The sequence below is a fragment of the Pseudophryne corroboree genome, chromosome 3 (assembly GCF_028390025.1).
Source record: "Pseudophryne corroboree isolate aPseCor3 chromosome 3, aPseCor3.hap2, whole genome shotgun sequence".
Taxonomy (NCBI): Eukaryota; Metazoa; Chordata; class Amphibia; order Anura; family Myobatrachidae; genus Pseudophryne; species Pseudophryne corroboree.
Genome location: NC_086446.1, coordinates 727,813,655 through 727,828,324, shown reverse-complemented (window position 1 = coordinate 727,828,324; position 14,670 = coordinate 727,813,655). Strand labels below are relative to the sequence as shown.

General features: G+C 45.0%; 1 protein-coding gene across 4 annotated transcripts in view; it reads left to right on the top strand.

The window, feature by feature from the left end:
• MGMT (O-6-methylguanine-DNA methyltransferase) overlaps window positions 1–9,405 on the top strand; it is a 777,690-nt gene extending 768,285 nt beyond the window's left edge. For all 4 annotated transcript variants that reach the window (XM_063962213.1, XM_063962215.1, XM_063962211.1 and 1 more), the window contains one exon: window positions 8,369–9,405. In XM_063962213.1, the coding sequence (XP_063818283.1) occupies window positions 8,369–8,497 (129 nt within the window). In that variant the 3' untranslated portion in view covers window positions 8,498–9,405. The remainder of the gene's footprint in view (window positions 1–8,368) is intronic.
• Window positions 9,406–14,670: the final 5,265 nt, after the last annotated feature.

The window sequence follows — 14,670 nt, the reverse complement described above, 5'->3', positions numbered from 1 at the left end:
TTACACATTACATAAAGAAAGCAATATAGATTAGTTTCCGCCATTTGCAGCTTCTCATCTTTTGCAGTTATGTAATCATACTGTTTCCTGCTCAAAAGTTGCCGTGGGATTGGGAATTGTAATTAAAATAAAAATAATAAAATATTTTGTAAACAAAGTGATGAAAACATAATACCTTACCCATAAGATGTTGTCCCGCTGCGTGCAAAGGAGAGTAATGACTATGAGAATCTTCCCGTCAGTCCTGATCACCTGTTTATACAATACTGGGAGCTGAGAGGGCGCGTTATTCAGGCCAGACAAATGGCTACCTCATCTAGTTACATGTTGATGAATTAACAAATATGAATGCTCAACTGTATGTTGAATGACCAGCTGACAGCGTCATACCGACTGAAGATCCTGACTTTGGAGAGGGTAAGTATTTCTACCCCACCGTCCTCTACCTTAACCCTAACCCCGGTGATGTCGGCAACAGCTAACCCTCAAGGGCTGGTGGCTAGGACTGACCACCCTTCCCTAGTGCCTAACCCTTCCCTAGTGCCTAACCGTAACCCAACCCCACAGGGACCTAACCGTTACTCCCGATACTCACCTTTGGGATGTATGCTGTCGGTGATCTGCCTTTGCTCTCTTGAGTGGTGTTGGGATTCCGGCTGAATGCATCCCGTTCGGAGGTATGCAGGAGACACACACCGGTCCGGATGTCCATTCTTAGCACCATTGGTGTATCTATAATAAGTGCAGTCTGTGTGGCACACACAGGTCCCTGGATCCAGGGGGTGCCCACGCTGCTCCTGCGTCAGCTTTGTGAAAAATCACCAGGAAAATGGCCGCTCTGCATGCACAGCAGTGATTAGTCACCGGAAGATGGCAGGCACCATGTTTCCGGAGACCTGTGCATGCGCAGTAGACTCAGTGTCAGTGTCTAATGCGCCATAGAGAGGAGGAACCCACACAGAGTCTGCCCACGGGCCCCCTGCTTTGTTATTCTGCCTCTGCTTAGGACTATTGGGCCACAAGCTTGTCTCTCAAACATAGGGATACTATTTAAATTGTGCTATACTGTGTGCTGTCCTCACATTCCTGCTACTTCAGGACTGGTCCTAGTTGGACTATTGAGAAATCAGGGTGTGCTCATACAACCTATAGCAGTGTTTTCCAAGCTAGGTCCTCAAGGCACACTAACAGTCCAGGTTATAAGGATAGCCTTTCTTGATCACATGTGACTGAATCAATACTTCAAATATTTTGATTTAACCATCTTGCTCAAGTATGGATATCCTTAAAACCTGGACCGTTAGTGTGCCTTAAGGACCGAAGATGGAACATACTGCCCTATAGGGTGTATCTGTGTGGAACTTGCTTGAACAATGCACATTTGCCATTGCACATTTGCCATTGTTGGTGTCCACAAGCCTTTCAGTGCGTTGAGAGAGCATGTAAGTCATCTCGTAGGGATAATCGATCCCTATTCTTGAAGTGCTTTGTGTGCTGAATGAGAAGCAGTGAAATCTAAAATAGAGCCAAAGAGAACAGCGATACGATTATAAAATGTGTCCAGGACTCAACGCCATTTCACATTAATGCACGCTGCCATTTGCTGCGCTATACTCTGCTATACTGTCTATGCTATATCCAGAGTCTCACAAGTGACTGTGTATAGGGGGCACGCTACTGTGTGCTGCGCAATACTCTGCAAAACTGGCTGTGCTGTGTCCAGAGTCTCACAAGTGGTTGTGCTGTATAGTGACTGTGTATAGGGGGAACGCTGCTGTGTGCTGCGCTATACTCTGCTATACTGGCTGTGCTGTGTCCAGAGTCTCACAAGTGACTGTGTATAGGAGGCACGCTGCTGTGTGCTGCGCTATACTCTGCTATACTGGCTGTGCTGTGTCCAGAGTCTCACAAGTGACTGTGTATAGGGGGCATGCTGCATGCTACTGTGTGCTGTGCTATACTCTGCTAAACTGGCTGTGCTGTGTCCAGAGTCTCACAAGTGGTTGTGCTGTATAGTGACTGTGTATAGGGGGAACGCTGCTGTGTGCTGCGCTATACTCTGCTATACTGGCTGTGCTGTGTTCAGAGTCTCACAAGTGACTGTGTATAGGGGGCATGCTGCATGCTACTGTGTGCTGTGCTATACTCTGCTATACTGGCTGTGCTGTGTCCAGAGTCTCACAAGTTGTTGTGCTGTATAGTGATTGTGTATAGGGGCAAACTGCATGCTGCTGTGTGCTGCACTATACTCTGCTGTAAACTGTACTGTTTTGTGCGCTTTACTCACTTGCATCTGTAAACCCTGTGACTCCACACAGTTTTAACCGAGCTGCAAGTTAAATATATATATATATATATATATAGAGAGAGAGAGAGAGAGAGATCTATTGTTTGCACAGTTCTGTGCACTGTACTAGGCTGACCATATTATCACCTTTAACCTGGGACACTCATGAATTACACAGGTTTTGTGGCTGCTTAAAACCAGGTGAATTGCAGGCTTGTAGTCAGCCAGCCACAAAACCTGTGTAATTCATGAGTGTCCCAGGTTAAAGGGATAATATGGTCAGCCTAACTGTACCCCAGTACGCTGTGGCAATGTTTTAGAAATGTGCTATAAACTGCCGTGTGTTTGTGCCGCTGCTCTGTCGCTTAGGATGTGTACACACGGTGAGATCCCTGCTATGTTCGATTTTGACTATGCGATTTCCCTTGAACTGCCCCAGAGCCCAGATAGCACAGATTGTGACTATCTGTGCTTGAGATTTTGTCTATGTACGATTTTGACTAAGGGCCAATTGTGACTATACTTTGTACTAGATTGTACACTAGATAGTCAAGATTAACTTGCCTGCACAGTCTATCTAGCCGTACGATACCGACCCCACGGGAGCGCGCATCGGGATCGAATCTGTATCGCAAGCTGCCTAGCACCATGAGATATGCACTAACTTTTCATAAGATTTTGACTATATAGTCAAAATCTTACAGATTTATCTCACCGTGTGTACACACCCTTAGTAACCATCCAGCTCGCTGCAGCCTTTGGCTAATATTGGTGAAACAATATTGTGAGGTGGTCAAAATTGACTGGAAATGACTGGAAACTCGTGTTATTGAGGTTAATAATACTCAGCACAGGCATTCCCAGCCACGGTACTTGAGGCACAATAACAGTCCAGGTTTTAGTGATATTCAGCACAGGTGACTTAATTAGTAGCGCCGTTATTTTGATTTAACCATCTGTGCTGCAGCCTGGATATCACTAAAACCTGCACTGTTATAGGCCCTACACACTGGGCGATATGAGTCAAAGATATGAACGATCTCGTTCATTATTGAACGAGATACCGTTCATATCTTTGAGTGTGGAGTCACCTGCGATGAACGATGCGCAGCCCCGCGCTCGTTCATCGCTGGTGCCCCATCGCTTGTGCATGCAGGCCAATATGGACGATCTCGTCCATATTTGCCTGCACTTGTTCTTGTATGGAGCCGTGTGACGGGGGGAGTGAAGAAACTTCACTCCCCCTGTCACTGCCCCCCCGCCGCCGGGTCGCCCGCCGGCCATATGCGCCGTCGGGCAGCTCGGCGGCGGATCGGACAATGTGTAGGGCCCTTTAGTGTGCCTTGAGGACCGTGGTTGGGAATGCCTGTCCTAGGAACACCAAAAAAACAAAAACATTTTTTGCTTTTTTGGTCAATTTAAAAAACAAATGCAAATCCAAAACCAGTCATTGTGGTTTGGCCAATACAAAGCCGGACAACGAATCAGAGCCAAATCCAGATCCAACAAAAATGGTCCGGCACACATTTCTAGTAATGACATCTGGCGTGAGCTGCATACCTCCTGCCTCGTTAAGGTTCAAAGATTACAAAGTGTCTTTAAGGCCTGGTTGCATTTCAACGTTGTGCTTGTTCCGCCGCCTTGGACTTTAATGTGCATAGCTATCGCTCTTCTAATAAGACTCGAGTGGCTACTATTTTATTTAACCCCTGACCTCCGTTGTGTGCCTCGTTACTTTTTGTAGAGGCATTATTTATATAATAATGAGCGTGTTTGCATGTACGCCATTGCTGTCCCCGCTAAGGGGGAGAATTCACTTTCAATAGCTAGGTCGGAGTTGTGACATTGATTGAACAGCGTCATGTGAGTAACAGCAGAAACACGGATCTACTACATATGGGAACATGGCCAAAGCGTGAGGTAAAGTCAGGCGACAAATGAACAGAGACTTTTATAGCAGACTGAAGATCATGACCCATATTAATAAGATCAGAACAGACTGAGACACCGAGGGGGAGATGAATCAAAGCATGGAGCACGATAAAGTACAGTACCAATCAGCTGCTGTTATTTTTCAAACACAAACCGTAGAATGACGGTAGCTGATTGGTTAGCACTTTATCTCTCTCCAAGGTTTGATACATCTCCGCCACAGCCTGTAAAACACAGTTAGCTGCTGATAGGCAGATACTTTATCTCTCTCCAAGGTTTGATACACTTCCCCCTGAATGAGTTCCTAATTGGCATTAAAGAGAGGGACTTGGGGGAGGAGGCATATCTTCGTATTTCCAGGTGGGGTTTCAGTAATCCATAAGCGCTGTGTAAAATTATTTTCTGCGTCGCCTTTCCCTTGTAATTTCCGAACAGCTGTTTACTTATTACTGTGTTTACTCATTAAGTTTTTATGCATTACCCATTCATCACTTTCAGAGACACAGAGTAATGCTCCTTACAGGAAGTTTTAACGTACTTAACTCTTTTCTGTAGTCACTAATGTTGTCTGTGGTGTGTTTTGCATGTGTCCACAGTGGGGGATAATACTCGCAATCTGCTCTGCGAGTGCAGGTGGCTAAGAGGGATCAGGGTATGTTTGGCAGCCACATGCCAGCAGGCCACGCACTTGTCATTCAGTGGCCTAGACTAGCTGACCTCTGTATGCTACCCAGTGATCACTGACCCTGGCTCTTCCCTTATTCCTACATCATAATGTCAGCACAGCAGAGTTACCAGGATGTCGTTCGGCTAAGCCCGAGTCATGGCTGTGTATGCTGCCTTGTCGTCTAGATCAAATTTGATGTAATCATCTTCTTACAGCAAATTGTTCCAAAGGGGCCATTCACTATCTGGCAGCCTTAATTTATTGCTACATGCATGCTCCCTTACAGCCTTTATTATTGCTTTATCCATCTATTATAGACTGTTCTTTGTTACCCTTGGATATGATGCAGATCAGCTCTACTCTCTGTTTACAGTAGTCCACCAAGAATTTCTGTGCAAGATTGAAAGCAACTCTGCCAGGATGATTAAAAAAAGTCTAAGGAGTAGATTTACTACAGGCTATAAAAATTTATTGTTTTGCGGTTGCCAATAGCAACCAACCAGCTAACATTTCTCTGTTACATTCCAGAAAATGATAGACAGCATTTAATTGGTTGCTATTTGTCTGTTTTAGAAGCTTTAGTAAATGTACCCCAAAGTGGCAAACACAGACGTATCCAGAAAGTTAGTAAAAGTTGCAGGAAGGTATGCAGAGCAAGAAATGAATGTTGTATGAAAGTGGAGGACAGGATTTGTCCCCGCTGCCAGGGACGTGGAGCAGCTGTTGGCATTTTGTATTGTATCAGCTCACAGGTCTGTTCACAAATTATATACAAAGAATAAGCTGTTTTGGTTTTTATGTATCTGTGTTACAACAACTCTGTTATTTCTTTTCTGACCAGACGACGCAAATGCATGCATAGAAAATCATTCCCTATTATCGCTACTATGTACTATAATGTCCTCTGTGATTTGTGGCCGATCCCCAACGGGAAAATGCTGCCACCGTTCTTATATTTGATTTATGATGTAGCATCTTGTTCAGTGTTAGTGTTGGGGATGCGCGATAAATTCTTAATCAATGGGTTAATTAAGTCGCTTGATGCAACTGTTTATAGTACACCCTGTATACACGTACAAGAGCCTTAACGTGTAGAATTCCTGTACAGTGTCATGGAAGCAATTTGCAGAACACAAGTTACTCAGAAAGTCATAGTGTTTGTCCCATATGCTGGCAGTAACCTATCACGGGGGCTGTAACAAACAAATGATTAGTGCTGGGAATTAAACTACAATGTAATAACAAGGGGGATGTGTGTGTGTGTGTGGGGGGGGGGGGGGGGGGGGTCACAGCTCACACACGCTGCAGAGGAAGAATTAATATGGAACTCTGTTACAATGCAGCAGGGGTTGTCAAGCTCAGGGTCCCAAAACCTACTAGGTAAGTATGCTAACCCTAGTGCTTAAAGTGGTCATAGAGAGGTGGTGGAACTCACCAACCCAAACCCCCCCCCCCCCCCCTCCCGGCGCCCATGCAATAAAGGTATTGCGCGCGTGGTATTGGGGGCGTGGTCTAAAAAAGAAAGGGGGGTGGTCACACAATAGTAATAATGCCCACAGTAGTAGCACCCCCAATACACATAATGCCGACAATAGTAGCACCCCGTAATACACAATGCCCACAGTAGTAGTGCTCCTTATGCAATGTCCACTGTACTGGTAGTGCCCACAGTGGTAGTGCCCCTTATATAGAGCCCATAGTAGTGGTGCCCCTTATGCAATGCCCCCAGTAGTAGTGCCCCTTATGTCCCCAGGAGTGATGCCCCTTATGAAGTGCCCCCTTTACAATGCCCTCAGTAGTGCCCCCATTAGTAATGCCCTTAATGGTAATGCCCCTGTGTAGTATTGCCCCCAGTAGTAATGCCCCCAGTCATTTAGCCCCATGTAGTTTGCCCCAAGTAGTAATGCCCCCAGTAGTAATGCGCCCGTGTAGGTATGCCCCCAGTAGTAATGCGCCCCTGTAGTTTAGACCCATGTAGTTAGCCCCCAGTAGTTTGCGCCAAGTAGTAATGCCCCCAGTAGTTTAGACCCCAGTAGTAATGCCCCAGTAGTTGTGCCCCCAGTAGTAATGTGCCCCTGTAGTTATGCCCTCAGTAAAAATGCCCCTAGTAGCTTGCCCCAAGTAGTAATGCCCCCAGTAGTTTAGCCCTGTAGTTATGCCCCCAGTAGTAATGCCCCAGTAGTTGTGCCCCCAGTAGTAATGTGCCCCTGTAGTTATGCCCTCAGTAGTAATGCCCCTAGTAGCTTGCCCCAAGTAGTAATCCCCCAGTAGTTTAGCCCCTGTAGTAATGCCCCCAGTAGTAATGCCCCTGTAGTTATAACCCTAGTAGTAATGCGCCCCTGTAGTTATGCCCCCACTAGTAATGTGCCCCTGTAGTTATGCCCTCAGTAGTAATGCGCCCCTGTAGGTTTGCCCCATGTAGTTTGCCCCCAGTAGTAATGCCCCCAGTAGCTTGCCCCAAGTAGTACTGTCCCAAGCAGTTTAGCCCCTGTAGTTATGCCCCTGTAGTTATATCCCCAGTAGTGATGCCCCTGTAGTTATACCCCCAATAGTAATGCGCCCCTGTAGTTATGCCCCAACTAGTAATGTGCCCCTGTAGTTATGCCCTCAGTAGTAATGCGCCACTGTAGATTTGCCCCGTGTAGTTTGCCCCAAGTAGTAATGCCCCCAGTAGCTTGCCCCCTTGTAGTTAGCCCCTGTAGTTTAGTCCCCCTGTAGTTATGCCCCCAGTAGTAGTCACACGTTTTTAAAAAAACACCATACTTACCAATCCCCGCTCCCGCTGTGATCCTCCTGGCGTCCGCTTCACTCCGCTCCCCGTGCACTGAGCCGGGAGCCGGAAGCAGGAGCTCAGTAGTGAGCTCCTGCCGCCGGCTGTGCAGGGAGAGCCGGGCACCGCTGATAACACAATGACAGCGGGCGCCCGGCATCTCCCTGTGCGGCACCGGCACACATCGGGTTAGGTGAGCCGGAGCTCCAAGTGGAACTGACGGAACGCAGTTCCGCCCCGTTCCGGCACACTTTAACCCCTGGCTACCCCTAATCCCTAACCTTCCTTACCCACAGCCTGACCCTCCCCAAGCTTAACCCTATCCTCCCTGGTTGTACTTTACCCCGACCCTCCCACCCTGCAGCTTAACCTTGCAGCCCAACTAACCCTCCCTGGTGGTGCCAAACCCTAACTCTCCCTCCCCCGCCACCTAACCCTACCCCCTCAAAGCCTAAACCTAACCCCCCATTGAGATTGCACCTGAGGCCGATAAGGTATTGGGCTCTGCACATCGATAATTGCATGATCAACACTGGTTCCTATCCCTGTTTTTGGAGTCACCAGCTGCCGAGGACTGGTTGACCCTACTTCTTTGGCTGTTTGCGCAAGCCAGTGTGCGACAATACATTGTGTGGATGATAACAATTACTTTTTTTCTTCCGTAGAGTCTCTTTAGCTTGGGTGAACCAAATGTTGCATTCATTTCTTTCAGGTGCCACTTATCATACCATGCCACCGGGTGATTTGCAGCGACGGAAACATCGGAAACTACAGCGGCGGGAAGAAAAACGATGTGAAACGCTGGCTTCTGGCCCACGAGAAGCATGTAAAAGACATGTGAATATGGTTTAGTACGCTTCACCCAGAGCTGTACCGCTGCCAAAGCATATTACCCAGCACTCTCCGCCATAAGCTTTCAAATGACGCCGTAGAATTCAGGAAAATTGTAAATATTTGAGAGACATATAAATATAATAAAACATCCGATGTGAAATGTGCAGTGGCAACTACTATATTATAAAGGCTGGATGTGTCCTGGGGGATGCAGCTTGCTGTGCCTTGTCTTGTTTTTACATTTTACAGCAGAATGAGTACAGCAGACAGCGCCTGTTAGGCTTGTATTTTGTACACATCTCCAGTCCTGTTTTGTTCTATTTTTAATGCCCATTAAAGCATGGAAAAGAAAGGGAGGGGCGTGGCAAATCAGAGGTTCAACTGCCCCTGCAAGGAAGCATCTGTCTTATAGAGGGGGACAGCCGGCACAGTTATAGCATAGCGTGCAACTCAAAGCAAAATAATATGTCGCACACACACACACCTCCCTATCCCCTGCCCAGCTTTGTATTCATCCAAACGCAGATCCTGTACCCCTGCCAACACTGGTGCCCAGCATTCCCACCTAATCTTTTGATGTTTCGTTTTTTTGGAACAATGTTTCACGTATGTCGCTGTCACACGCGCAGAAAAATATATATATATAAAAAAAAAAAGAGAGAGACATCATTTTAAAGGAAATCGCTATTGTGGTGTTTGTTTATGTCGTTTTTTTTTTACCTTTCAGATCTCTAGGAGTTGTTGAAAGATACCGATAACAGTTTTTCTGGCTTCCTTTCATAGATTTCTGTGTTTCCTTGCCAATAAAAATAAATTCATATACAGTAGTGATTTCAGTTAAGAAAAAAAAAAAAGTTAATTGTAAACATACAGCTTCTGCATTTTCAACAATAAAGTTCACGGTTTGTCATCTTTGATGTGACTTGTCCTTTTTTTGTGGTTAGATCTAGTTATACACAAAAATAAATTAATTCTAAAAAATAAAAAATGACTAAGAGAAAAAATATTTTGGTGGCAAACGACATCTCAGAAATATATTTTATGAATTTGAATTTAAAAAAATATCGTAAATGGAATATTCATTAAAAAGAATTTATTTAATTTTTTTTAGGAATCATTAAACAGCGTGTGCCTGGGTGCATTGTGGTACGAGTTCCTATACTTTGAAAAGGGATTGTTCCAGCTGTGTATTTTCAATAGAGGGCACCCTAGATTAGAAGAATTAAGGTCTGTTTTTATAGTGAGTTTAGCAAATCCTTATTCACCACTTTTTTTGTTGTTGTATGTTTTAAGAATGGATTTTAAAATAAGCGGCATTGTAAAAAAAAATATATATATCTGCATTATGTGCCCAGTTTCAGACAAGTCTGCCTAAGGAATTCGCTGTCTACTAGTATTACGGAGCTGGCTCCTGCGCCACATGTACATATTTTTGAAAGGTGCTGTAGTAAGATAGGAAGATGACGAATGACCTCTCTTTGTCAGTTTTAGCAGAGCCTGTTAATGATGCCCGAATTGCGAGCTGGTGTGACCACTAATGAAGGGTGCTACACCATGGGAACCTCAGGAGGGAATATTGAAAAGAGAAGGGATCACCATACCACTCCTTAGGTGCAATGTTAGCAGTCTTCCCACTGCTAATAATCCTGAACGCCCTCTGTGATGTCTTCATTCTCTCCAGCATTGTGTTTGGCAAGACAACTTAATGATTGAGTACTCTGTGCTATGAAAATAAACTGGAAGTTATACAGTACATTTCACATGGCCAGACAATGAGAAACAAAACCTAAGCATAATTTAGAATTTCAATTTATTTAACTTTCAATAATCCAACTAAAAAAAAAAAAGTATTGTGTCCAACTGAGTGATTATCCAAAAAGTTAAATATTGAATTTTACAGATTTCTTGTTCTGTTTCTCTATCATACATGCTGAGAATTTAACTCCTGAAAGCAGCCACATGGAAAACAATGGATTTATTTCATACAGCTGCTGTCTCAACTCGGGGGTGAAGAAAAGAAAATTAAGCGTTAAATCTGCTGGCTTGTGGCTCTTATTGGTTGGCTGCATATTTATGACAAAACAAGTCAAAAGCAATGGTACCATAAAACAAACAAATATGCTACAAATTAGAAAAATACACACCAAGACTGTGTTCCTCTGACTCGGAATTGGGTCCCACTGACCTATCGAGTTACCTCCCCATTCAGTCTTGCAGTTCTTTGAACTGCTGACATTGAGACACTGTGCAGCCAGGCACGACAGCTGGCTCTGTAGCATCTAATACCAACACATGCTGCTTTCCACCATTTCCAGTGAGTAAGATAATGAAGGATTCAAAAATAATATTTGTTTTGGCGGCACATGATTTGCAATGGAATAGATGCCCTTGACCAGGAAGAAAGTGAATTCTGTGAAGGGTCAAAAAAAAAAAAAAAAAACAATTCAACTGATAATAAAAGTGAGTGGTGAAAATTATTTATTTAATTTTTTATGTTGGACAGATAAACTTTTGAGATTAGTTACTTGGACATAATATAATATTTAAAGGAAATATTGATTTATATAATTATTAATGGGATTTTTTTTTTTTTTTCAGAAATTGAGTAAGCGGAGTTTCCCGAAGTTCTAAGAACCCTTCTAGAAGCTATTGTCCTTATATTTCCCATCCCTCTTTTTTCTAGTGATGTGCACCGGACATTTTTCTGGTTTTGTGTTTTGGTTTTGGATTCGGTTCCGCGGCCGTGTTTTGGATTCGGCCGCGTTTTGGCAAAACCTCCCTGAAAATTTTTTGTCGGATTCGGGTGTTTTTTTTCAAAAACCCCTCAAAAACAGCTTAAATCATAGAATTTGGGAGTAATTTTGATCCCATAGTATTATTAACCTCAATAACCATAATATCCACTCATTTCCAGTCTATTCTGAACACCTCACAATATTATTTTTAGTCCTAAAATTTGCACGGAGGTCGCTGGATGACTAAGCTAAGCGACCCAAGTGGCCGGCACAAACACCTGGCCCATCTAGGAGTGGCACTGCAGTGTCAGACAGGATGGCACTTAAAAAAAATTGGCCCCAAACATCACATGATGCAAAGATAAATTAAAGAAAAAAGAGGTGCAAGATGGAATTGTCCTTGGGCCCTCCCACCCACCCTTATGTTGTATAAACAGGACATGCACACTTTAACAAACCCATCATTTCAGCGACAGGGTCTGCCACACGACTGTGACTGAAATGACTGGTTGGTTTGGGCTCCCACCAAAAAAGAAGCAATCAATCTCTCCTTGCACAAACTGGCTCAACAGAGGCAAGATGTCCACCTCCTCCTCATCCTCCGATTCCTCACCCCTTTCACTGTGTACATCCCCCTCCTCACAGATTATTAATTTGTCCCCACTGGAATCCACCATCTCAGGTCCCTCTGTACTTTCTGGAGGCAATTGCTGGTGAATGTCTCCACGGAGGAATTGATTATAATTCATTTTGATGAACATCATCTTCTCCACATTTTCTGGAAGTAACCTCGTATGCCGATTGCTGACAGGGTGAGCGGCTGCACTAAACACTCTTTCGGAGTACACACTGGAGGGGGGGGGCAACTTAGGTAAAATAAAGCCAGTTTGTGCAAGGGCCTCCAAATTGCCTCTTTTTCCTGCCAATATACGTACGGACTGTCTGACGTGCCTACTTGGATGCGGTCACTCATATAATCCTCCACCATTCTTTCAATGGTGACAGAATCATATGCAGTGACAGTAGACGACATGTCAGTAATCGTTGGCAGGTCCTTCAGTCCGGACCAGATGTCAGCACTCGCTTCAGACTGCCCTGCATCACCGACAGCGGGTGGGCTCGGAATTCTTAGCCTTTTCCTCGCAACCCCAGTTGCGGGAGAATGTGAAGGAGGAGCTGTTGACGGGTCACGTTCCGCTTGACTTGACAAGTGTCTCACCAGCAGGTCTTTGCACCTGTGCACGCTTGTGTCTGCCAGAAAGAGAGATACAACTTAGGCTTTAAACCTAGGATCGAGCACGGTGGCCAAAATGTAGTGCTCTGATTTCAACAGATTGACCACCCATGAATCCTGGTTAAGCTAATTAAGGGCTCCATCCACAAGTCCCACATGCCTAGCGGAATCGCTCCGTTTTAACTCCTCCTTGAATCTCTCCAGCTTCTTCTGCAAAAGCCTGATGAGGGGAATGACCTGACTGGCAGTGTCTGAACTGACTTCACATGTGGCAAGTTCAAAGGGTTGCAGAACCTTGCACAACATTGAAATCATTCTCCACTGCGCTTGAGTCAGGTGCATTCCCCCTCCTTTGCCTATATCGTAGGCAGATGTATAGGCTTGAATGGCCTTTTGCTGCTCCTCCATCCTCTGAAGCATATAGAGGGTTGAATTCCACCTCGTTACCACCTCTTGCTTCAGATGATGGCGGGGCAGGTTCAGGAGTGTTTGCTGGTGCTCCAGTCTTCGGCACGCGGTGGCTGAATGCCGAAAGTGGCCCGCAATTCTTCGGGCCACCGACAGCATCTCTTGCACGCCCCTGTCGGTTTTTTTTTAAATTCTGCACCACCAAATTCAATGTATGTGCAAAACATGGGACGTGCTGGAATTTGCCCACATGTAATGCACGCACAATATTGCTTGCGTTGTCCGATGTCACAAATCCCCAGGAAAGTCCAATTGGGGTAAGCCATTCTGCGATGATGTTCCTCAGTTTCCGTAAGAGGTTGTCAGCTGTGTGCCTCTTATGGAAAGCGGTAATACAAAGCGTAGCCTGCCTAGGAACGAGTTGGCGTTTGTGAGATGCTGCTATTGGTGCCGCCGCTGCTGTTCTTGCTATGGGAGGCAAAACATCTACCCAGTGGGCTGTCACAGTCATATAGTCCTGAGTCTGCCCTGCTCCACTTGTCCACATGTCCGTGGTTAAGTGGACATTGGGTACAACTGCATTTTTTAGGACACTGGTGACTCTTTTTCTGAGGTCTGTGTACATTCTCGGTATCGCCTGCCTAGAGAAATGGAACCTAGATGGTATTTGGTACCGGGGACACAGTACCTCAATCAATTGTCTAATTCCCTGTGAATTAACGGTGGATACCGGACACACATTTAACACCACCGCAGCTGCCAAGGCCTGAGTTATCCGCTTTGCAGCAGGATGACTGCTGTGATATTTCATCTTCCTCGCAAAGGACTGTTGGACAGTCAATTGCTTACTGGAAGTAGTACAAGTGGTCTTCCGACTTCCCCTCTGGGATGACGATCGACTTCCAGCAGCAACAACAGCAGCGCCAGCAGCAGTAGGCGTTACACTCAAGAATGCATCGGAGGAATCCCAGGCAGGAGAGGACTCCTCAGACTTGCCAGTGACATGAATTAAAAAGGTCGATTTATTCAATAAAAATCATACCAATAATATTTATCAAAAACAATTTATCAATTGTACCCAATATAGTGGGATAGTATCTTGCTGGCCAGCAGTTTCAAAAGATAACAAGTACTAATAAAACTTCCCTCAGTAAGGAATCAGTGCACTGAAAGAACTGTACTGTTAAAATAACAACATGTAGTAACTTTGTATCATTCAATGATGGTAACTGTTCCCTGAATATGGGATCAATGCACTAGGAGAGCTGTGCTGTTGAACCATCAGCTTATAACTTATAACTTAATAACTTATAACTATAACTTAATAACTTTTGTATCAGTCAAGGTGGTAACTGTTACACACTGAAGTAATAAAGGTATAGCGGCTGTTATCAGCATGTACAAAATGTCCGATTACCTCCCTAGTGGAAATCACGGTGTGGTCCTACCCCCGGTAATCGAGCGTCCTCGTATATTTGTAGTGTCCACGGGGGGTGCCTCTCGTATCACCGGCTGTAAGTTGCTCCACAGAAGGGGGATATATAATGACGGACTTGCGGTGCTGGCGCCTGTTTAGGCGGACGTGCTGATACTCGCGGCGGGGTGGACAGATGGCAGTGTCCCGTAGCGGTTCCCGCTCTGCTGCGCCGTACACCTGTATGTTACTGAAGAACACTGCTCCCATATTCAGGGAACAGTTACCATCATTGACTGATACAAAGTTACTACATGTTGTTATTTTAACAGTATAGTTCTTTCAGTGCACTGATTCCTTACTGAGGGAAGTTTTATTAGTACTTGTTA